The 25,025-nt window shown below is 38.7% G+C and overlaps 1 protein-coding gene across 1 annotated transcript in view; it reads right to left on the bottom strand.

Annotated features, from left to right (window-relative positions):
• LOC143022446 (metaxin-2-like) overlaps positions 1-25,025 on the bottom strand; it is a 131,721-nt gene that overhangs the window by 76,000 nt on the left and 30,696 nt on the right. The window contains exon 3 of the mRNA XM_076180677.1: positions 546-622. Coding sequence (XP_076036792.1) covers positions 546-622 — 77 coding nt within the window. The remainder of the gene's footprint in view (positions 1-545; positions 623-25,025) is intronic.

Below are 25,025 nucleotides of genomic sequence, written 5' to 3'. Positions count from 1 at the left end.
GTTAGCCTTCTCTAGTTGTTCCAACCTTTCAATTCTCTGGAAAATGGAGTCTACATTACCTAACTTACGTTCCAAGTCCTCGATCACCTTATCAACTCTCTCCTCTAGTCTTATCAGTCGGGGGGGGGTTGTGTCCCCCCCACCCTCTTTAAATCCCTGGAACATATTCTCGTCACTTTCTACTGTATTGCTCCTCTCTATACTTCTAATCTTTACATTTTTATTTGCCATTTCGTCATCACTGAGCTGGTCCGGTGGTCGTTTCATGTTGACCTTACGCCCGTCTGCCTGGGCCAAGTCCTCCACATCCTCATTTCCTTCCATTTCCCCAGCAATCCCTCCCCTTCTCCTCTTTTCCTACTTACCTACTGCCTCACGAGCAATTTCCCCCCACCCTGCAAATACAAAAAGGTACTTCTCTTTGCGTTGGGATCCACAATCGGCACTTTTCTTCGGAACGTTCTTCAAGCCGTCCGTTCGTTGAAAGTGTGTGTGTGTGTGTGTGTGTGTGTGTGTGTGTGTGTGTGTGTGCTTTGCACTCTTACCTTGTTGGCTACAAAAGCAACGATAGGGTCCAACTCGGCCACCACAAATGCCCCTGCCTTGATGAAAGGGACCTTTCCTGCAAAGAGATGCAAGTTAGGGGGCAATTCCAACAAACTGAAATACTAATGGATAACGGAAGGGAAGGAGTTGGAAGGGGGCACGAGTGTCGGGGATGGAATGGAATGATTCAAGGGTTGTCTGGCATCGCAACAGCAAAGATCATTGACGCCAATGTCATCTAAAGAAAGTCAATAACAACTATGAATAAAATAAAAGGGTAATTTAAAACATATCTTTTTTATAGTAATAATTAAAAACAAAACTTATTTACAACTTTTGAAGAAGGCCAGCTTTTTCGATGAATTTAAAAATGCCACTAGCATTATACACTACTTCCTCTCCAAGGATCTTGTCAAGGATGTATCTGCTGTCCCCCATCAAGAGCCTCGAAGATGTATCAGTGTCTAAGATCCCCGAGACTGGGGCATTCAACTAGCAAATGTTGTACAGTCAGGGGGACCACATATTCCTCACAATTAGGCTGACAATTTCCATCCATCAAATATTTGTGAGTGAGACGAGTACAGGTACTCCTCGTTTAACGATGACAATTGGGACCAGCGCGCCGTCGTTAACCGAATTGGTCGTTAAGCGAAAGTGTATACATATACGTACATGTACTGTATGTACAATGTCCAGCAATACATGTATCTTTATTTTCGTGTATTTTCCCTCTTTTATACAGTACATTAAAGCTTTATTTACTGTTTATTTATGGCGGTTAGGTTCCTGAAATTACTGTATATGACCAAATCCGCGTATGCTGACATTCCATATTGAATACCGGGGTATTTTTTTAGTTTCGACCATGGACGCAATATAGCAATAGAAATTTAATTATTAATTTTGTAAATTAAAATGTATCAACGTAATATGCAATTTTGTGGGCGGAAATGAAAGTAAAAAATACCATGCTACAAGAAAATATGCTAATGAACGAAGTCGGTAGCATAGGATCGGGACGCCATCTTGTCGTCTGCCAACGTCTCTCACGAGGACGAGCCGGATGACATTTAATTTGCAGGTAATGATTTATCAAACACAGGTTAGGTTAGTTTAGTTTAGGTTAGACGGATTTATAATCCTTTCATTTCTTCGACATCGGCATCTATCATAACAAACATGGTGTACCATTCGTCCGACATGACTTCCTTACTTACAAAATTTATTTTAGCACCTATTTTTTCCGCTCACAAAATGGCATATTACTTTGATACATTATAATTTACAAAATTAATAATTAATTTTCTATTGCTATATTGCGCCCTTGGTCGAAACTAAACATTTACCACTACCGGTATATACTGTACCCCAGGTAGTTTTTCAGCTTGCAGGATGGTAATGTAGACCTAAGCTTCAGAACACTTTACCTCACAGGTAATATCCACCGTACAAGTTCATTTATAACATCATACAAATTTGCCTCAGCCAACTTAATTATCGTACACGACGTCGTAACTTCGGGAGATTTACGTTAAACGAATGTCATAAAGCCCGTCGTTACTCCGAGTTGTCGTTAACCGAGTAGGTCGTTAAACGAGGAGTACCTGTATGTCCAATCCTGAGTCTGCATAGTGCTGTTTCCCATCTCCTAGGCATTCTACCATATTCCCAAGGAGATATCACACTTGTAATCTCCTTCATCTTATTAGGATTAACCAAGTTCCAACGTTCCTGCCAGGTACTGTGAGTGAAAGTTTTAATTTCTGGAAAGTAATTGCTGAATAACAGTGGGTATCTCCTTGGAAATAGCTCTGTTGCTGCATGTTTGGCTATTTATCAGCCTCTTCATTTCCATTCACTCCAACATGTGCAAGGACCCAGCAAAACTTTACTTCGGTACTTTGCCTCTCTATAATATGAATCCACTGTAAGATTTTTAAAATCAGAGGATTCGTGGAGTTATAAGCACAGAGTGCCTCCAACATGCTTTTGGAGTCACAGAAAAAGGTAAAGCTACCAGTATCCAGAGTTGCCACTTTCTCAACAGCAGCTAGAATAGCATACAGCTCAGCTGTAAAAATAGACTGATTGATTGATTGATTTACGGAATTTTTGGCTTGAAGCCCAAGCGCCGGAGCTGGTAGGCCATTCAACGCATATCTATCATGTATGAATATATAAAATTTCAAGTAAAATGGTAAAAACAATAACCACTCACAAAAACACATCAAAATAAGATATACACAATTTTAAATTTCCAGTGATACCCACATGGGACAGCACCCAGCAAAAGTTTACTTTTATTTTCTTCCAATTGTTAATAAGTATCAACCAATCATGTATTTCTTGGACTAAATAGTGAAGAGGCAATAACTTAGAGAGGACAGAATGCTTATAGTCTGTAAAAATAACGTTTTTATTAGATGGAATATAATAAAAAACAAATTTCAGGGCATTGTTGACTGCCAGCAGTTCAGCAGTAGAAATAGAGCTAAAATAAGGCAACTTCCTCTTTAAAACTGTGCTGTCAGATACAACACCACAACCAACACCATCTTCGGATTTTGATCCATCTGTATAAATAAAAATTGAATCAGCATGTACTGATAAGTGTTCTAAAAATTCACTCCTTAGCTCTACAGCAGTTCTAGTTTTCTTGTTTTTAATAGGCCAAATTACAGTGGGACATCGGTTCCAAGAAGAGAATTTGGGAGGTGTGATCTCGGCAATTGTAACAGGAACAAGTCCTACCTCCTTTGCCCCAACTTCACATCTCACTTCTAGAGGTTTTGGCAGAGTACTTTTTCTTGGAGCTCTGTCTACCGGCTGCTTTACATATTTTAAGTTTGGATTTTGTTTTGATGTTAAGACACGAGATATATATCTAAAGCCTAATTCCTCCCTGCGAATATAAAAGGGAGGAATTCCTGTGTCCACATACAAGCTATCCACTGGAGATATTCTATAAGCTCCCGAACAAATCCACAAAGCCATATTGTGGACTATATCAAACTTTTTTAATAAAGTTTTACATGCCGATCCATAAATTTGGCATCCATAATCAATTTTGCTAAGGCACAATGCTTGGCAAAGCCTTATTAGAGTTATACAATCTGCTCCCCAGTTGAAACAAGACACTACCTTTAGTACATTAAGTCGCTGTTTAACAGTGCATATAACCTCGTTTATGTGATGAGTGAATGTCAACCTTTTGTCCAAAAACAGACCCAAGTACTTTATTTGATCTTCATATGGTAATATGACACCCTCTAAGAATAATGTTGGTATTTCTTCCTTGCGTTTTAGTCTAAAGAACCTAATGGCTTTTGCTTTTTTAAGTAGAGAATCTGAAGCCCCTGCTAATAGCCCATGCTGTTGCTAAGTTAATAACTTCTTGAATCTTTTGGCCTGTTTCTAATGTTGTCAATCTGCTGTACACAATAGCAAAGTCGTCAGCATAAGCCAATCCATGAATTCCAGTAGGAACTTGTTCTAACAAACTATTAATGGCTATGCTGAAGAGTGTAGGACTCGGAACACTTTCTTGTGGAATCCCTTCCTCTTGAAGATATGCAGAAGAGAAAGAAGAGCTCACTCTGACTTAGATAACGGTCAGACAAGAAATCTTTTAAACAATTGAACATATTACCCTCGATATCCCACTCTGCAAGTTGCTTCAGAATGCCTCCCCGCCAGGTGGTATCGTAGGCATTTTTTAAGTAAAAAAACACAGCAATGCTCGGATTCTGTACTGCAAAGGCATTCTGAATATCACGAGTGATAAAAAGTAAGGGATCCAGTGCATTTATTTCTTCTAAATCCAAACTGTTGGTTAGATAGGAGATTTTTAGATTCTAAAAACCAAACTAAAGGCATATTAACCATTCTTTCATAGATCTTACAAATGCAGCTAGTGAGAGCAATAGGTCTGTAACTTTGTGGGAGATTGGAGTCTTTTCCTGCCTATTGCTATGATAATTGAAGTCTTCCAAGATTTAGGAGAAGACCCAGAAGACCAAAATTTGTTCAGCACATTTAAAAGGAATTTCTTCGAGGATATGGATAAATGAGCAATCATGGAATAAAGAATGTCATCCTCTCCAGGAGAGGTTGGGGAGGATAAAGATAAAGCATGATCCATTTCATCCAAGGTGAAAAGAAGATTATATGCCTCCGAGTTCGTATTGGTAGGAGGATTAATCGTGGTCTTGTCTCTAATTCTTCTGAAGTCATGTGAATAGTGAAGTGGACTTGAAATATCAGCATAGTGTCTTCCAAAAGCTTCTGCTACTTCTCTTGTATCTGATATAAAAGAGTCATTTATCTTGAGAATGGGCAAAGGAGATGGAGTAAACTTTCCCTGTAATTTTCGAATCCTATTCCATACTAAGGTAGGGGGAGAGTCATATTTCAACTCGCTAATAAATCTAATGAAGGATTCCCTCCTTGCTTTCTTCACGATTTTCTTCTGTTTTGCTTGAGTTCTTCTGTACGTTATCCTATTGACTAAACAAGGATATCTGAAATATCTCTTATAGCAAGTTCTTGTAATCTTTCTGCTTTAAAGCACATTCATTGTTCCACCAGGGGACTACTGGGCATCGAGGTTTACCAGCTGTCCTAGGAATGGAAGAGAAAGCACCAGAAAGTATGATGTCTACCAGATAATCATATGCATCAGTTACTAGAAAAATCACTAGTTTTATAATCAATCTCTGTGGATCTCATAGATAATTCCCAATTAGCCTCTGCCGTCTTCCATTTAGGTAAGCAAGAGGAGGGAATGTTCTTTAAAAATTCTATATGGATAGGCCAGTGGTCGCTACCATGTAGATCTTCATCTATTGACCAACTGTAGCCTAATCTTAAGGATGAGACAAATAGGTCTATAGCAGAACTTGAGTTGTGAAAGACATCAAACCTAGCTTTGGAACTGTCATTCATCAAAATGACATCGTTATTATCAATAAATCCTTCAATTATATTGCCCAAGGGGTCACACCTTGATTCACCCCGTAGAGGATGTTTGGCATTAAAGTCACCCATTAGAATAAAAGGCTGAGTAAGCTGGTCGACCAAAGATTGTAGGTCATTTAACTCAAATTGATGGGAGTGGTTATATATGTCTAAAGTCGATTTTCCAGTTCAGGTTCCAAATACAAAGAACATAAAGTGATCCATTTAGTGGTAAAAATTTGTATTGCACAAGTCTGCAACACTGAATGTAGGTGGACACTTCTGTGGTTTACAGACTTGTTAACAATGATACCAGTACCTTCATGAGCACAACCGCCAATCATAGGAGGTCTGTAAAATGTATAATTAAGTCCAACATTGGGGGATAAATCGCCAAGCATCTCTTGGAGACAAATAGCAGACACATCATGTTCTTTAAAGAGAATCCGAACCTGCTCTTGATGAGAATTAAAATCTTGAATATTCCATTGAATTATAGACATTATACAGTTTTCTTTTTCTTTTTGGGTCTCCTAGTCTGGATTTACAGGATGGTTCTTTTCTAATTTCTTTGCTTTCGCGGGTGGCATCCTCCTCTCTGACAATGGTCCGACAGATGTTGATGTAGAGTTTGAATTATTAGTTCCTTTTTTAAATTGCATATCACGATATGGGGAAGAAGTTGTTGTTGTTGTTGTTGTTGTTGTCGTTCCCTAGACTGTCTGTCCGAGCAGTCCCGTCTCCCCAAGGAATGCCACAGCCGAAACTGGGTTTTCCCACAAATCCTGTATATAGTGTTGTTTGCGTGCATGATTGTATATAATGCAGTCTTCCATTATGTGTTGTATGGTATGGGGTGAAGTGTTACATCCTGGGCAGCTGTTCACAATGCGGTCATCCAGCCTCTTCTGGTAGCTTAGAAGTGCTGGGTGGTGGCCGCACCGCAGTCTGGCCAGGTGGACTCTGTCCTTTCGTGGGAGAGAGGATTCAGAAGGGTGGATATCAGGGGGTCTGGCATGCAGCAGTGTGTTGTCTTTCAGTGTGTTAATGGAGCGGTGAGTGATATGATTATTAATATGTTGGGGAAGAAGTTGGAGATGAGGGTGGACTGTGGAGTGTTTTACTGCACACAGCTTCAGACTCCATAACTTTGCTTCTGTGCACCTCAACCATGTAAGGTACACCAGTCAGTGGTCCCTTTACTGGGGAGCCCCCCTCAAGTTTGGGAGAGAGATTGTCTGGGAGGAGGCTTTATTGAAGGAACCCTGTGAGGTCTCATCAATGGAGACCTTAGGTGCCCCTCCAGATGGGGCAGGAGACATTCCCTCAACAGAGGATGAGAGAACCTCCACAGAGGAGGATTGAGGAGTACTAGAATTTCCAAGTTGTGGAGAAGAATGATTAGGTCTAATAGTGACTCTTTCACACTGAGGCTTGGGTTCAGCATTAACAGAAGAATTCGTATTAGTATTTGTTTTTCTATTAGATTCTAGAGTTGGTTGTTGTTGTTGTTGTTGTTGCTGTCGTTCCCTAGACTGTCTGTCCGAGCAGTCCTGTCTCCCCAAGGAAGGCCACAGCCGAAACTGGGTTTTCCCACAAATCCTTTATAGAGTGTATGTTGTGTTGTTTGAATGCATGATTGTGTATAATGCAGTCTTCCATTATGTGTTGTATGGTATGGGGTGAAGTGTTACATCCTGGGCAGCTGTTCACAATGCGGTCATCCAGCCTCTTCTGGTAGCTTAGAAGTGCTGGGTGGTGGCCGCACCGCAGTCTGGCCAAGTGGACTCTGTCCTTTCGTGGGAGAGAGGATTCAGAAGGGTGGATATCAGGGGGTCTGGCATGCAGCAGTGTGTTGTCTTTCAGTGTGTTAATGGAGCGGTGAGTGATATGATTATGAATATGTTTCCGGAGGCTGGTATTTGGTGGTTGTGGAGGAAGAGAAGAGAGTATTTGTGCGTAATAAAGGTCTTTGGGTGTTGTTTTAATGTTTCTTGGTGTGTGTGTGGGTGTTCTGCTATGTAGTGTAGCGGGTGTGATGTGTTTGTGGTGGCTGCGGCAAGTGTTTGTGTGCCTCTCATGTCGAGGTGGTCCTTGACTTTGAGGACTTTTGTTTCATGGTGTAAATGGTCTGTAAGTGTTGTATTTGTGCAGCCTGTAATTGTTTTTAGGGCTTTGTTTTGTATGATTTGAAGGGTGTTGTGGTGTGTCTCACTGAGATTAGGAGCCCATGCAGGACTCGCATAATTCAACACTGAGCGTATGCATTGTTTGTATATTGTTATATTAGTTTCTTTGTTTTGTCCAAATGTCGTTCCAGTGATTGACTTAAGGGGACCGGCTGGTCAAGAATCGATGAAAATTGGGAAAAAATGAAAAACTGGGAAAAAAATTCTACATCTGCGTATAGCAATCGACAGTCTGTATGTGGAGTATTTAATCAAAATTCGCCTTATTTTCGTAGTTATGGCAGATAAACCCCCTCCTCCCCCCAACTCGACCCCATCTCGGCCCTATGACACGTATTGGTCACTACAATATATATATTATTGCAATAAATAACAATAATTTGTAATGACTGAGTGCTATTCCTAGTGACTTCTGGCAACTCTGTCTCTGTACCAGAGGTTATATATAGACCCCAGAATGGGTAGATGCCTCAGAAAGCGATAAACAGTAGACAAAAATTGAGTGATAGGCTCCACTGCAAGCCACCATCAATCCTTTTGTCATTTGACAAGCTGTTATACTATTTTTGAGATGCCATGTCCTCGCAAGCAAACCAAACACCTTCAGGAAGCTAGGAAAAGGCAAGAATTACAAAGTAAGCAAGCTATGACACCCTAATGTAATAACCTGCCTAAAATGCAGGTGGGGACCAGGAGCCAGAAGACAGAGGATTATATGACTGGACATCAACATATATGACTGAATATGAATAAATTTTATTCTAAATATCATCAACATTCAAGCCTAAAAAGCTAAATAAGGAAATGCAATGATATCCCTTATTTATATTAGTATGTAGGGGTTCAAAGTTAGTGAAAACTTTGACGGCCCGTATCTCAAAACCTAAGTTTTATACCTTCAAACTTCTACTCCTCCATAACTTCTTAATCAATTTCAATGAAAATTCACACATAATATGTCTAAATCTGCTTGATTGATGAAATAGAACGTTTTTTTTAATATCTGAAAGGGTTAATTTTTGCCAATTTTTTTTTTCCCTATTTGAAGGGGGACGGGGTGGGAAAAGATATAAAAATTAAAATTCCACAAACTAATTACTTTAACTAAAATTTCTCTCTATTAGTTTGAAGGTCTGGATAAGGTCCTTCCACCATATTAATTTCATTCATGTAGAGCAATTATTATAGGAGGAGTAGTCATTTCAAAATTATCAATTTTTTTGAAAGGAAGATGGGGGGGCAAAACATGAAAGGGTTGCAGATTAGTTTTTTTGGGTTAGGAAAGATGTATATGGTGTCCTTAACTCCTGGCATAAATTTCTGTGCAATAACCCAATTAATAAAGATTTTCATCTTTTGATCAGCCGGTCCCCTTAAGTGCATTAAGTCTAGGTGTGCATTTGTTTTTTATGTTTGTGATGTGTTGTTTGAAAGACATGGATGTATCGTATGTTACACCAAGAATTTTCGGTGTGTTTGTGTGTGATATTAGAGTGTTGTTGATGTAGAGATGAGGTATGTATTTGTGTTCTATTGTCCAGTTGGTGAGAAGTGTTGCTGTAGATTTGGTTGGAGCTATTTTGAGTCTGTTTGTGATGAACCATGTGTTGAGTGTATCAAGGTATGGCTGGTTTATTTCTGCAGCTTTGTCTGTGTTACGATGTGTGCATGTGATTGTTATGTCGTCTGCGTTGGATGAGATTTGTATTTCTGAGTTGTCTGGTGTGGGTAAGTCATGCATGTATAGATTAAATAGTGTGGGGGATAGAACTGAGCCCTGTGGTACTCCATTCTTAATGTTTCTGATGTGCGATGATTGGCCATTATATGACACGTAAGCATTCCTACCTGCCAGATAATTGGCCAGCCATCTTTTGGTGTTATTGTGCATGTCTGTGTTATATATCAAATTTGTTAGGTTGTGGTGGGGGATAGCATCAAAAGCTTTACTAATGTCTAATGTTATGAGATGGGTTCTGTGGTGGGGCCTATCTGAATTGATGCTATCTAAAATTCTTTGTGTGAGGTTTATCAGAAGAGTGTTTGTGGAGTGTAGTGGCCTAAAACCGTGTTGTGAGTCAGCAAGGGGAATATGTGGTGACAAGTTTAAGTATTAGGCATTCAATGACTTTAGAGGGGGTGCAGAGAAGTGTGATTGGGCGGTGGGATGTTGGGATTGTTGGGTCTTTGTTCGGTTTTGGAATGGTGATTATTTTACCATGCTTCCAGATGTCAGGTATAGTGTTGTGTGAATAGCTGTAATTTGCAATGTTTGTGAGTGCGTGTATACCTTGTGGTCCAATGTGTTTTAAGTGGATGTTGCTTATGTTATCAGGGCCACAGGCAGATGAGTGCTTGAGATTATGTATTATGAGTTTTGTCTGACTGTCTATGAAGGGTGTATAGTCTGAGTCTGTGGGGAAGTCTTTCTTACGTCGAATGGTGCATCGGTCGTCAGGGTGAGAAGTGAGATGGCTTGTCTGTGCAAAATGACGTATGAGTGCGTTTGCTTGTTGTCAGTTTGAGGGTAGATTATCTGTTGTTGTGATTATTGCTGCGTGAGAGCATGTAGGGTTACTGTTGGATAGTGTAATGCTGTTGAGTGTTTTGTACAATTTGCTGGTGTTTGTTTTGTGATCAAGTGCATTGATAAAGTTTTGCCAATTTTGTGTTTTTTGTTCGTGTATTTTATTAGCAATCACAGTGTTTAGTGTTTGTATTTGGTCTGCTATGTTTTGAGGGATAGGTGTGGGGGTATCGTGTTTAAGTGTGTCACGTTGTCTGATGAGGTCTTGGATTTCTGGTGTGAAGTTGGGGTTGTGTGATTTTCTGTTGCCTCTAGGGATGTAACTCTTGTCTGCGTTTTGTATGACTGTATTAAAAGTGTGCACAGCATTATGTTTGTGATTGGTGTACTGTTAAGTGTTTCAAAATGTTGTTCTGTCTCTTTAGTAAAAGCTTCCCAGTTAGCTCTCTTGTAATTGGTGTATGTGTGTCTGTGGCCAACTGGGGTGCATCTTGTTTTGGTGGTGATGATGATTGGATCTAGAGTTGGTTGATCCTCATTGCTTCTGTGCACCTCTAATGAGTGAGGCACATTAGTCAGCAATCCCTCTACTGGGAAGTCCCCAGTCTGGAAGAGAGATTGCCTCAGAGGAGGCTTCATTGGAAGAAGCCTGTGAGGTTTCTACAATAGAAACCTTAGGTGCCCCTCCAGATGGGGCAGGAGACACCCCTTCAACAAGGGGTGAGGAAACCTCCGCAGAGGAGGATTGAAAAGTATTACAAATTCCAAGCTGAGAAGAAAGACAATTAGATTTGATAGTAACACTTTTACACTGAGGCTTGGGTTCAGTGTTAACAGAAGAATTCATATTGGCATTTTTATTTCTATTGGGTTTTACTGTTGGCTGATCCATTTTACTATTTGTTTCAACAACATCACTGTATCTTTTGGAATTAGTTAGTAGTCTTTTAGCATGTCCTACACTTATATGTTCTGCATGGGCTTTTAGTAGTATTTCCTGTTCCTTCTTATAAATTACACAGTTCTTCTCCCTGGCATTAAGCTATTCTTTACAATTTATACAAACTGTTGGGCGGGAACAATCCCCACATTCAGGCTAAGCACATATCAAACACAGTTTGTCCCTTGCACATCGGCAGGAAGGACGGACAAAACCATAGCAGTTAAAGCACTGAAGGGGACGGGGCTTAAACTGCTTCACATAAACAATCTCTTTTTCTATCTCTACATAATGAGGTAGAGTCTTCACCAGAAAAACTTAGGATAATCATAGAAGAACGAGGGATTTTAAAAACCTTCCAAACATTAGTTGGGCACATTTCTAAAATTTCTTCCTCCTCAAAGTCATACAGATCTCTATAAAAAATTACCCCTTTGGCATAACTAAAGGTATAGTGGGGTTTAACTTCCTTAATGTCTGATTTCTGTCTCAAATTAAGCACCATGGCAGCTTGTTCATAAAACTTTACATGAATTAAGAAGGAATTTCTTCCAAATTGTGATACCTGTGAGTTAGTCAAATTACCAGAGCCAAGGTGACTTTTCAAGAATCTTCTAAATTAGAACATGTTGGCACGTTCCTTTGCAAGAGTGATAAGCCACTTAGCTGGATTGGGAGGCCTCTGCACACTTTCCTTCCTTTCCTCTACTGGGTTTTCTGGATAAAAAAAATATCCAGGTTAGGTGGCACTCTAGCAACAAGTTGGGCCGAAGATTAATTTTCTTTGGAATTATTATAATCCAAACAGGCAGCAGCTGCATCATGATTAGAAAGAAATGAGATCCAGACTAGCCAAGCTTTAAAGTTGTCAGTCAGTTTAACCATGATCTCTTTAATTGGTCCAAATTTACATAACTCTTCATGTAAGTCAATATAACTCTTATCAAGAGTGACATATTTTAAATGTAAGACTCTTTGACTATTAGGAGCAATACTTGAGCTATTTATTGGTTTCTGAGTACCTAACCCCTTCCATACGGTGCCGCACACATAGGCGTCATGAGGAGCAAGTGGATTCGCGACGCTGCCATATCGGCGTCTTGATTATATTTATTGCAGTCGACCCTGTGTTTTTACATTCTCCCAAATGCGCCCTGAATCCCATTCTCTGTGGTTTTCAAAATTCGCGGGTGAAAGAGAGAACGATCGATATAAGCGGTGACTATATTTTATGATGCGAGTATTATTACGACACGTCATACGGCTGGCATTGGCTGCTGCCCGCGAGATTTAAGTCCCGTACTGAAGTGGTAAAGATGATTTCATCACTTCAGAATCCATTCCAATTGTAAGTTTCTGGGCAACAGAATTATCTGTCAATGAAGTCTTAGTATCGTTACCGAAGTCCTTTTTCAAGCCGGAGTCATCAACTGGGGGTTTTACTTTTGCCGAGTCAATATCGTCAACATTAGGATTAGCAATATTAGGAGAGGGATCGGGGGGTTTAGGAGGAGGATCAGGTAGTGGTGGAGGTTTAGAATGTACAGTTTGAACAGCCGCCATGATCGTGTATATTTATAGGGCCACACCATATATTAAGAAAGATCAATACATAGAAGATACTGCAGTTGCCTGATGCCTCAAGCAATAAAAGAAAAGTCTCTGCAGAGTCGGGAAGTTCCAGAAACGACTATTTACACATGCAGGGCCTCGGAGGTGAGTTAGAGACTTTGTCAACCTGGGGTTTGTCCTCTTTTGTTTTGTCCCATTTAGGATGGGCCGGCATAGTCACTGCATGTGCACGGCAGCCTAGTATCTACCTCACAAACATGCATTCCCCAGTCAGTGAGCTTTCAGCCCTCACAGGGGGTAGTGACCTTGCGGTATACATCCCCACTTGACTGGGTTCAGACATGTAGCTTGGGAGGCATCAAAATACCAGAACCTTCCTTAACATGTATTAGAGAAAGATGGTGAAAAAGGAGAGCAGGGTACCAAATATGAAGGATAGGGATAGGGGAATTCACAAAGGAAAAGGGTGAGGAATCTCCTATCTATTCACTACCCAAAAAACCTCATCCTAAAACAACTGTCATAGGGTGAGAGCAGCAAATCCTATGAGCATTCCAGTCCATGGTCAAAGACAAGCTAGGGTCGTCAACAAAATCTTTTGGCTCAGATTTCGTCTGGTAGCTTAGGGCTGACCTCTCCAGTATGGTTGCACCTGGCTGACAGCTCAGCCCGTCCTTGCTACACACAAGCCCCCCCCCCCACCTACATCAAAGTACTGGGCCCTGGGCAGGGGTGGGTGGGGTGGGGGTCTCAATTTGGGAAAATATCTCTAATCACTACTTTCATTTTCCTCCCAGTCAGGAAGTCTTTCATCAATTCCAATAATTTTCCTCTGATACCACCGACTCTATTTTCCTTATTAGTTTCTTGTGTGGTACCTTATCAAATGCCTTTTGTAGGCCCAGAAAGGCAGTCTGCCCAACCATTTCTTTCTTGTATTATATCTATTAATCCCGAGTAGAAGCAGATCAAGTTTGTTGTACATGATCTTCCTTGTATGAATCCAAATTGATTTGGATTCAGTATAGTTTTTTCTTCCAAATGTTTAACCCATCTATTTTTGATGACCTTTTCACAAATTTTTGCTACTGTGCTTGTCAGGGAGACTGGTCTGCAATTTGATGGATCTTCCTTGTTTCCTCCCTTATAAATCAGTATAATATTTGCATTCTTCCAGTCCTATGGCACCTTTCCTTCTTGAAGTGAGAACTTAATTCAATTGTATATTATATCTGTAAGTCCTCCATGCATTCTTTCAGTATTCAATTTGCAATTCTGTCTGGACCATGTGATTTTCTGACGTCAAGGATTTTGATTTGGTCGCTGATTTCCTTCTGTGTTACAATTATTTCTTTCATTGAGGTGGATATCTCTCTATTTCCTCACAGTTAGGTGAGTTTTCTATTGTGAATACCGATTTCAAGTGGTTCATAATTTCAGCCATTTCCAGTTCTTGTTTATTCTTCAGTTTACCATTTACATACCTGTAAAATAGTTTGGGTTCTTCCTTGCATTTTTCTATTATTTTTTTTCGTAGTTTCTCTTTTCATCTCTGCGTATTTTTACATAATCATTTCTTAGTTTGATGTACATTAGCCATTTTCTTGTTTTCTTGTCTTTTTCTTCCATTTCTTCCAAGCTTTGTCTCTTTTATCCTTAACCTCACAACACCTTTTGTTTTACCAGCATTTTATGTATGTTCTTTCCTTTTTTTTTTTTTCTTTGTTGTGGTACGTATTTATTCACTCCCTCATTATAAATTTCTTTCAGTATATTCCATTTCTGTTCCATCCCTGTTTCTTCATTTTGGAATTTTTCCCAGTTTGGATTGCAAAAGAATTTGCTGAGTTTCTCAAACTTCGTTTTGTTGTACATTAGTCTTCCTATTCTATGTATCATTTCTGCTTTGATCCATTTGCTCTTTCAACTCAAATTCTATTAGTACATGGTCACTCTTTCCTATTGGAGTTTTGTAATCAATCTTTTTGACAATTTCAGGCTCTGTCGTAAGTATCAAATCCAGCCTTGATGATTCTTCACTACCTCTGTATCTGGTATTTTCCCTTATCCACCGAGTCATTGTGTATTCGATGGTCATGTCAAGCAGGACGATGCCCCAGAGTTCCTCTCCACCTTTCACTATCATTTCCTCCCAACATATTTCTTTTGAATTAAAGTCACCCATAATTACTATATTTCCTCTGTTCTTCAGTATATTAGTTAATTTGCAATTTGTATCTTTTAATATTTTGGAATGATCACTTTCTGTCCAAGACTGTCTTTTGGGGGGCACATACACCACTACAAATTTTCTACTCTTCATATATTCGATTTCAACTTGTATCGTAATTGATTCTACATTATTTTCTCCTTCAGTTATTTTTGTTACATTTCAATCTTTATTAGTCAAAATTAATACTCCGCCAACCTGTATATCCTTTCTATTCTTTGTCCAACAATTGTATAAACCTTGTCCCACAGTGTTGAGTGGTAGAGTACACTTTAATTTAGTTTCCACTGTTCCCATTATGTCTGTTTTTTCTAAGGCCAGATAATAATTTAATTCATTCATTCCTGAGGTTATTCCATCTTTATTGGTATAAGCTAGTTTTAATTTCCTTTCTCCTCGTCTTTTTCTGTCTGCTTTGTTTCCTTTTTCCTTATGTATCCATTTTCTCAGCCTCAGGTCCACCACTCTCCAAAACAATAATTCTTTTCAGTTTCAGTTCTTTTTTTCGCTTAGTTTCTAAGTTCTTTTTCTTTTTCTTCTTCACTCATTTCTTTTTTATCCATATATTTTTGTATTGTTCACTATTTGCTAATTTCGTTGTTCAGGGTAGTACTTCCTCTGCAATTGTTTGTGATCTAAGCTTTACTTTCAGTGGCCTGTATTGTTTTTCTTTAGAGTATCTACCCATTCTATAAGTCTCCTCGATTTCCCTATCTAAACACTGTCCTTATGCTTGTAATTCTTTCAGAATTTCCTTAGTGATCTCTTTCCCTCTGATATCTAGGGACACCATGCTTCTCTTTAATACCATAGATTACAATGCATCGTTTTTTACCCACTGTGACCCTAAATTGCCTTTCTCTTTAATCGCTTGGATCACCGTTTCCTTGGCATTCTCCTTGAACTGTTGCTCCACTATTTCTTTAAAGGATACTTTTTGACATTCCTGTTTAACTTTCCACCGTTTCTTTATTTCCTGCTTGTCATTTTCTTTGATTTTTTCTTCCACCTTTTCAGTCACTGCTTGCATTTTATCTTTTATCTCCTTTTTTAATGCCGCATTCCTTTATATATATCTTCACTTTTCAACCTTTCATTTTCTCTTTTTAATTTATTTAATTATCTTTTAAGTCATCTATCTCCCTATTATTCTATACCTGGGCTCTCTATCCATTTCTAACCCTCTATGCATAATATTTCGTCCCCTTCAAACCCCGAAAAAAACTCTCAAACCTTTGGTATTCCCTTGATGTTTGAGAAAGACATGCTCTCTTCCAAGCATATTTTTGCTGGTTCTTTGTCTTTCGGGGTTTCTTTGCTTTTCATTTTTTATAAAAAAAAGAACAAAGAAAAAATAAAATGAAGCTACAAAGACGTTTACATTCTGGTCACAGCGAATACATTTCTCCCTTCACCGTATCTTTGTAAACAACTAGGCCTGCTTTCAAAAACGTTCGTGAATCGCTCAATAGCGGGTTCAGTGTTCGTTCCGGCGCGTCTTGCTTCGACCGTGGTTACTGCGTGTGTATATGTGGTGACTGCATCTGGGTCAACTTGATTCTGTAGCCTATCCTATTCTGCATGTGTTTGTGTGTGTGTATATATATGAGTGGCAGGGTGGTGAGATAAACACCGAAAATCGTTTAAAGTTTTTATTAACTGACGTTTCGCTCTTAGAGCTTCTTCAGAGTGTACAACCATGGTCAGGAAATCAACAATTTTATACCTTACATCATTCCACGTTCTTTCCTTAACCCACTCCATCCCTCCCTCTCGTACCCTTCAACTCCTGTAGGACCATCCAGCCGGACGTTTTGGACAGTTTGATAAAACCATCACGATGGTTACAGCAGGGCTGGGATGCTATGAAAGCTGCCTCTACTATTTTTCGTTTTTTCTTGTCTAACCCTTGTTTTAATATTTCCACTCCGTCCCAGTTAGGTAAATGTCCGTATTTCTCCGCATGAACCACCAAGGCGTTTGATGTTTGGTGGGCCCTCAGGTCACTCTTGTGCTCATATGTCCGCTTGTGTATGCCTTTTCCTGTCTCCCCAAAGTAGTTTAAGTCACAGCCACTACATGGGATTCTGTAAACCATGCTGTTGTTATTATGTTCTTTTCTACCCTTACCTCACTACTTCACCTATCTTCGTACTGGATGTACTGGCGATATTCAGCCCTGTTCTGCGGAGTAAATGTCCTAACTCTTCTGTGTACTTGGAGTTGGGAACCACAATGAAGCCACCTTTCTTAGTCTCCTTTTTCTCATCCTTTCTCTTTTTCATTATTTTAAGCGCTATTTTCTTCAAACTATGGTCAGAGATGTCAAATACATTTTTAAAGTGTGCTCAGGACTTAAATATCCAGAAGGGTTACTCCATAGTTTGAAGAAAATAGCGCATAAAATAATGAAAAAAAGAAAGGATGAGAAAAAGGAGACTAAGGAAGGTGGCTTCATTGTGGTTCCCAACTCCAAGTGCACAGAAGAGTTAGGACACACGCACGCATACATACACACACCACGCACACACACACCACAAACGTTACGAGTAGTCCGTTTCTTTGTGTAGAGATTTGTGGGCGAACGTGGAAGATCCATCATAACAACAAGAATAGTGGATGGATGGATGGATGGATGGAAGTGTGGATGGCAGGATGGGTGCTTTGTCTTTTGTGGATCAGACTGACGATTCCCGCCATGCCCATCGTTTTCACAGAATCGGTCTGTGGCAGAGCGAGATTATGACGTCATCACGGAGAAGCATCGCAACTTCAGGTGGACTGAATGCAAGAGGGATGGAGGATCCAAGGGGCTGATTCGCCCTCCGCTTTAAAAACGAGGTCGGCGCGCAAGGCCAATGCAGTAGGCCTTTTATTTGACCTGCGAACGGATTCCGCAAAAACATAATAAGTGTACAGAAAAAAGGTTATTATTTCAGCCAATCACAACACACATAAACTAAAGGCAATCCACCATTGTCAGTGTCAATGATGTACACTATATTCGTACGTACAAGGGAGCTTAACCGAGAACACTAAGTCTATCTCTACAGGGTGGAGCCCCCCCCCCCAAAAAAAAAAGGTCTCCAACTTTCGATAGCCCTCGTTTCTCAATTTTCTGCAAGAATTGAATTGAATGAAACTTTATTGATAACTAGTTTATTCTTAATCTTCTGCAAGTATTGAATGAAACTATGATGCCAAGGCAGGCACCTAGCCCGTTCCCATCCGTCAATCATTTCCCTTCTATCGCAGCTCCTCGTGGGTGAAGGGTCATCCTTGTCCCTTACTGCCCACTACCCGGGTCAGAAGCAATGCAGCAAGACACAGCACACCCACTGCAAGCCTATGTAAACTAAATTAACAGGAACAATGGTAAACTACGCATATTTAGTACCAAACTTAGCCAATGACACATGTCCACTCTAATATCTATACAAATTATTGTCACCTTCCTATGAAGTTCCACCATATGGCACATACAAAGTTCCTCATCATACTGGTGTGGGATAGTTTCCCGGCTCTTTCTGGTCCCGTGTTCGTGCCTGCGCCTAATTTCTGTCAAAGCAGACAGTGCCCTTCGGCCTCACCACCCTCCTCCCCGGACTAAGTGTTGGGGAGAGGGGGGGGGCACGCACACGCACAAGTATTATTATCATCTCTGCGTGTTTTCTTTACTAACGCGGCAGTCTCCCCCCCCCCCCCCGAACTCTCCTCGATCCCTTCCATCGTCACTAAACTCTGCTTCATCTCCGCGCGCAGTCCCTTCGGCGCCCTCGGGGCCGAAGCAGACCCGCCGCGGGGTCCGCCTCTACCAATTTATCCTTCCCTACATGCTGGCACTTTAATTCTTCTCCGATATGATTCTGGTTCCCACCAGGTCGGTCTATTCATCTCCACAGCGTCCGTCCCACCTTCACTGATGAAGGAGCTCTTCCTCGGTCATCCCGGTGCAACTCGCTCACTCACACACACACACACACACACACACACACATACATATATATATATATATATATATTTACATATATATATATATATATATATATATATATATATTTACATATATATATATATATATATATATATCTATATGTGTATATATATATATATATATATATGTGTGTGTGTGTATTTACCTAGTTGTACCTAGTTGTATTTTACGGGAAGGGGAGCTATGCTCGTGGGGTCCCGTCTTCATATCTCATTTTATCTAAACTATTTTTAAATTCATGTATTGTTTTTGCACACACCACTTTCTCATCTAACTTGTTCCAACTGTCTATTGCTCTGTGAGGAAAGCTGTTCTTTTTAAAATCTCTTCTATAGCTGTCTTTTTTTATTTTCTTTCCGTGTCCTCTTGTATTTCTGTCATCCCATTTTATCAGATTCTCTCTATCAGTAATTTCTATGCCTTTCATGATTCTGTAAATAGCTATCAAATCTCCTCTCTCTCTTCTTTGCTCTAGTGTCTGTAGTTTAAGTTTTTGTAGTCTCTCTTCATATGATAGTTTTGAGAGTGTTGGTGCCAGTTTTGTAATTGCTCTTTGTATTCTTTCAAGTTTTTTTATACATTTTTTTGTACTTGGTGACCATATCGTTGCTGCATATTCCAATCTTGGTCTTATCAGGGTGATTAGGATTTTCCTCACCATTTCTTCATCCAGGTATGTAAATGCCACTTTGATTGTTCTTATTAAATTATAAGTTTCTCCAAAAATCTTATTTATATGTTTCTCAGGTGACATATTATTCATAACAATGACTCCCAGGTCCTTCTCATTTTCTACTTTTTTTATTCCTTCTTTTCCCAAATTATATGATCCTGTTATTCTGTTTTTGCTTTTTCCAAATTCCATTATACTACACTTTTTTGTATTGAACTCCATCTCCCACTTCCTACTCCATTCTTGTACTTTATTTAGATCTCTCTGTAGTGATTCACAATCTTCTTCAGTTTTCACTCTTTTCAGTAATTTTGCATCATCTGCAAAGAAGCTCATATAGCTTTCAATTCCTTCATCCATATCATTAATATATATAGCAAACATTATTGGGGCCAGAACTGTTCCCTGCGGGACACCGCTTATTACTTCATTCCATTTTGAGTGCTGATCTCTTATCACTACTCTCATTTTTCTTTCTTGCAAAAAGTCTTCCATCCAATTTAGCAATTTACCTTGTATTCCTCCTTCATATTCTAATTTCTTAAGCAACTTCTTATGTGGTACTTTGTCAAAAGCTTTTTTTAGGTCTAGAAATGCACAATCAGCCCATCCATCTCTTTCTTGTATTATATCTATTAGCCTTGAATAGAAACATATTAAATTGGTGACGCATGATCGTCCTTGTCTGAATCCAAATTGCCTTGGATTTAGTACGTTGTTTTTTTCCAAGTATTTTACCCATCTACTTTTGATAATTCTTTCACATATTTTTGCTATTGTACTTGTTAGAGAGACTGGTCTATAGTTGGTAGGTTCTTCTTTATTTCCTCCTTTATATATAGGTACTATATTTGCTTTTTTCCAATCTTCTGGAACTTTTCCTTCTTTTAAGGAACTGCTTATTATGCTATGTATTTTGTCTGCCAGTTCATTCCTGCATTCTTTCAGAATCCAGTTTGCTATTTCATCTGGCCCATGCGATTTTCTGACATCAAAATTACCCAAGTGTGTCAATATTTCATTCTTTGTTACTTCTATTTCTTCCATAGGGGGGACTTTTTCCTTCCACTCAATCTCTTCAGGTTGTATATTTTCCCTTGTAAACACTGATTTAAATTGTTTGTTCATAATTTCTGCCATTTCCATTTCCTCAGTGTATTCAACTCCTCCTTGTCTTAATTTCTCTAAGTCTTGTTTGTTTTTCAGTTTATTGTTTACAAATCTGTAGAATAGTTTTGGTTGATCTTTACACTTTTCTATAACATCTTTTTCATATTTTCTTTTTTCCTCTCTGCACTTTTGTACATATTCATTTCTATAACCAGTATATATTTTCCATTTTTCAGGTCTTCTGTCTTTTTTCCATCTGTTCCAGGCTTTGTCTCTTTTGTCCTTTAACTCCCTACAACTTTTGTTGTACCAGCATTTTACATATTCTTTTTCTTGTTTTTGTCTTGGGACATACTTTTCCACTCCTTTTTTGTAAATTTTTGTCAAAATATTCCATTTCTCTTCCACTGTTGTTTCTTCTTTGTATATTTCTTCCCAGTTTTCTTGTTGGAAGAATTCTCTTATTTTATCAAAGTTTGTTTTTTCATACATCATTCTTCCTTTTCTATATTGTTCATTTCTTTTCATATATTTTTCTTCATTAAGTTCCAGTTCAATCAATATGTGGTCACTTTTACCTATTGGTGTTTTATATTCAATCTTGTCTACTATTCTAGGTTCAGATGTAATTATTAAGTCTAGCCTCGATGGTTCTTCTTCATTTCTATACCTAGTGTTCTCTTGTATCCATTGTGTCATTGAATGGTCAGTAATCATCTCAAGTAGAGCATTTCCCCATGAGTCATCACCACTCTTTACTGTCATTTCTTCCCAGCAGATTTCTTTGCAATTAAAGTCGCCCATCATAACTATTCTTCCTCCGTCTTCCATTATTTTAGTTAATGCTATCTTTGTGTCCTCTAACATACTTTTATGTTCACTCTCCTCCCATGAGGCTGTTTTCGGAGGCACATAATTGATCACAAATTTTCTGCTCTTCTTATCTCGGTCTTCCACTTCTATCATAATCATCTCTACTGTATTCTTTCCATATATGACACCTTTCACGTTTATATCCTTCTTAGTCAGGAACATAACTCCACCCCCTTGTTTTTTCTCTCTGTTTCTAATCCAATAATTGTATGTATCATGTCCTACACTGTTGGGTGGTAGTGGGCCTTTTAATTTTGTTTCTACAATTCCCATTATGTCCGGTTCTTTTTCTTTCAAATAATCATTCAGTTCATTCAATCCTGTTATCAATCCATCTATATTTGTGTAAGACACTCTTAGTTTTCTGCCACTTCCATTGTATTCTCTGTTTCCCTTATGTTTTTCTTTAGTATGTCGAACTGCTTTATTTTCATGTTCACTACTCTCCAATAGAATCTCTCTTTCTCTGACTCCGTTCTTTCCTCGTTTTTTGCCTTAGCTTCAATTCTTTTCTGCTTTTCTGCCTCTCTTTCCTCCTTATTCATTTCTCTTTTTATCCATACCTTTTTATATTGATCATTTGTTGCTAGTTTCCCTGTCTTGGATAGAATTTTCTCTGCTGTTGTTTGTGACCTGAATTTAATCTTAATTGGTCTGGTCTTATCTGTACTATATTTTCCGAGTCTGAATTTTTCCTCAATTTCCTTTATAATTTCTGGTTCATCTTCCTGGACTAATTTTAATAAACTGCTTACTCTTTCATTTTCCTCCTTGATTCTTGCGGTTCTATCTGGGTTATGTTTCTCTTCCATTCCTAATATAATTATACATTTCTTTTTGTCAGCTAATTCTCTTACTATATTCTCCTTCTGTCTCATCACTTTAATAACTGAGTCTTCATTATGTTCTTTCAATTGCTGTTTGACTATGTCAGTGAATGAAACCTTATTCCCTTCTTGAGTTATTCTCCAATTTTTAGCTTCTGTAGCTATTTTCTCTCTGTTTTCATTACTATTCTTCTTCAATTTCTCATTCTCCTCCTTTACATTTCCTAACTGTCTTTTTAGGTCCTCTATTTCTTCAGTTAAGTTTCTGTTAGCCTTCTCTAGTTGTTCCAACCTTTCAATTCTTTGGAAAATGGAGTCTACGTTACCTAACTTACGCTCCAAGTCCTCGATCACCTTATCACCCCCACCCTCTTTAAATCCCTGGAACATATTCTCGTCACTTTCTTCTGTATTGCTCCTCTCTATACTTCTAATCTTTACATTTTTATTTGCCATTTCGTCATCACTGAGCTGGTCCGGTGGTCGTTTCATGTTGACCTTACGCCCGTCTGCCTGGGCCAAGTCCTCCACATCCTCATTTCCTTCCATTTCCCCAGCAATCCCTCCCCCTCTCCTCTTTCCTTACTTTCCCACTACCTCACGAGCAATTTCCCCCCCCTGCAAATACAAAAAGGCACTTCTCTTTGCGTTGGTATCCACAATCTGCACTTTTCTTCAGAGCGTTCTTCAAGCCGTCCGTTCGTTGAAAGTGTGTGTGTGTGTGTGTGTGTATTTACCTAGTTGTACCTAGTTGTATTTTACGGGAAGGGGAGCTATGCTCGTGGGGTCCCGTCTTCATATCTCATTTTATCTAAACTATTTTTAAATTCATGTATTGATTTTGCACACACCACTTTCTCATCTAACTTGTTCCAACTGTCTATTGCTCTGTGAGGAAAGCTGTTCTTTTTAAAATCTCTTCTATAGCTGTCTTTTTTTATTTTCTTTCCGTGTCCTCTTGTATTTCTGTCATCCCATTTTATCAGATTCTCTCTATCAGTAATTTCTATGCCTTTCATGATTCTGTAAATAGCTATCAAATCTCCTCTCTCTCTTCTTTGCTCTAGTGTCTGTAGTTTAAGTTTTTGTAGTCTCTCTTCATATGATAGTTTTGAGAGTGTTGGTGCCAGTTTTGTAATTGCTCTTTGTATTCTTTCAAGTTTTTTTATACATTTTTTTTGTATTTGGTGACCACATCGTTGCTGCATATTCCAATCTTGGTCTTATCAGGGTGATTAGGATTTTCCTCACCATTTCTTCATCCAGGTATGTAAATGCCACTTTGATTGTTCTTATTAAATTATAAGTTTCTCCAAAAATCTTATTTATATGTTTCTCAGGTGACATATTATTCATAACAATGACTCCCAGGTCCCTCTCATTTTCTACTTTTTTTATTCCTTCTTCTCCCAAATTATATGATCCTGTTATTCTGTTTTTGCTTTTTCCAAATTCCATTATACTACACTTTTTTGTATTGAACTCCATCTCCCACTTCCTACTCCATTCTTGTACTTTATTTAGATCTCTCTGTAGTGATTCACAATCTTCTTCAGTTTTCACTCTTTTCAGTAATTTTGCATCATCTGCAAAGAAGCTCATATAGCTTTCAATTCCTTCATCCATATCATTAATATATATAGCAAACATTATTGGGGCCAGAACTGTTCCCTGCGGGACACCGCTTATTACTTCATTCCATTTTGAGTGCTGATCTCTTATCACTACTCTCATTTTTCTTTCTTGCAAAAAGTCTTCCATCCAATTTAGCAATTTACCTTGTATTCCTCCTTCATATTCTAATTTCTTAAGCAACTTCTTATGTGGTACTTTGTCAAAAGCTTTTTTTAGGTCTAGAAATGCACAATCAGCCCATCCATCTCTTTCTTGTATTATATCTATTAGCCTTGAATAGAAACATATTAAATTGGTGACGCATGATCGTCCTTGTCTGAATCCAAATTGCCTTGGATTTAGTACGTTGTTTTTTTCCAAGTATTTTACCCATCTACTTTTGATAATTCTTTCACATATTTTTGCTATTGTACTTGTTAGAGAGACTGGTCTATAGTTGGTAGGTTCTTCTTTATTTCCTCCTTTATATATAGGTACTATATTTGCTTTTTTCCAATCTTCTGGAACTTTTCCTTCTTTTAAGGAACTGCTTATTATGCTATGTATTTTGTCTGCCAGTTCATTCCTGCATTCTTTCAGAATCCAGTTTGCTATTTCATCTGGCCCATGCGATTTTCTGACATCAAAATTACCCAAGTGTGTCAATATTTCATTCTTTGTTACTTCTATTTCTTCCATAGGGGGGACTTTTTCCTTCCACTCAATCTCTTCAGGTTGTATATTTTCCCTTGTAAACACTGATTTAAATTGTTTGTTCATAATTTCTGCCATTTCCATTTCCTCAGTGTATTCAACTCCTCCTTGTCTTAATTTCTCTAAGTCTTGTTTGTTTTTCAGTTTATTGTTTACAAATCTGTAGAATAGTTTTGGTTGATCTTTACACTTTTCTATAACATCTTTTTCATATTTTCTTTTTTCCTCTCTGCACTTTTGTACATATTCATTTCTAT

Source organism: Oratosquilla oratoria, chromosome 44 (assembly GCF_046742065.1).
Source record: "Oratosquilla oratoria isolate Oo_2021 chromosome 44, ASM4674206v1, whole genome shotgun sequence".
Lineage (NCBI taxonomy): Eukaryota > Metazoa > Arthropoda > Malacostraca > Stomatopoda > Squillidae > Oratosquilla > Oratosquilla oratoria.
The sequence above is the reverse complement of the archived record's forward strand: the minus strand, read 5'-3'. Positions and strand labels throughout refer to the sequence as shown.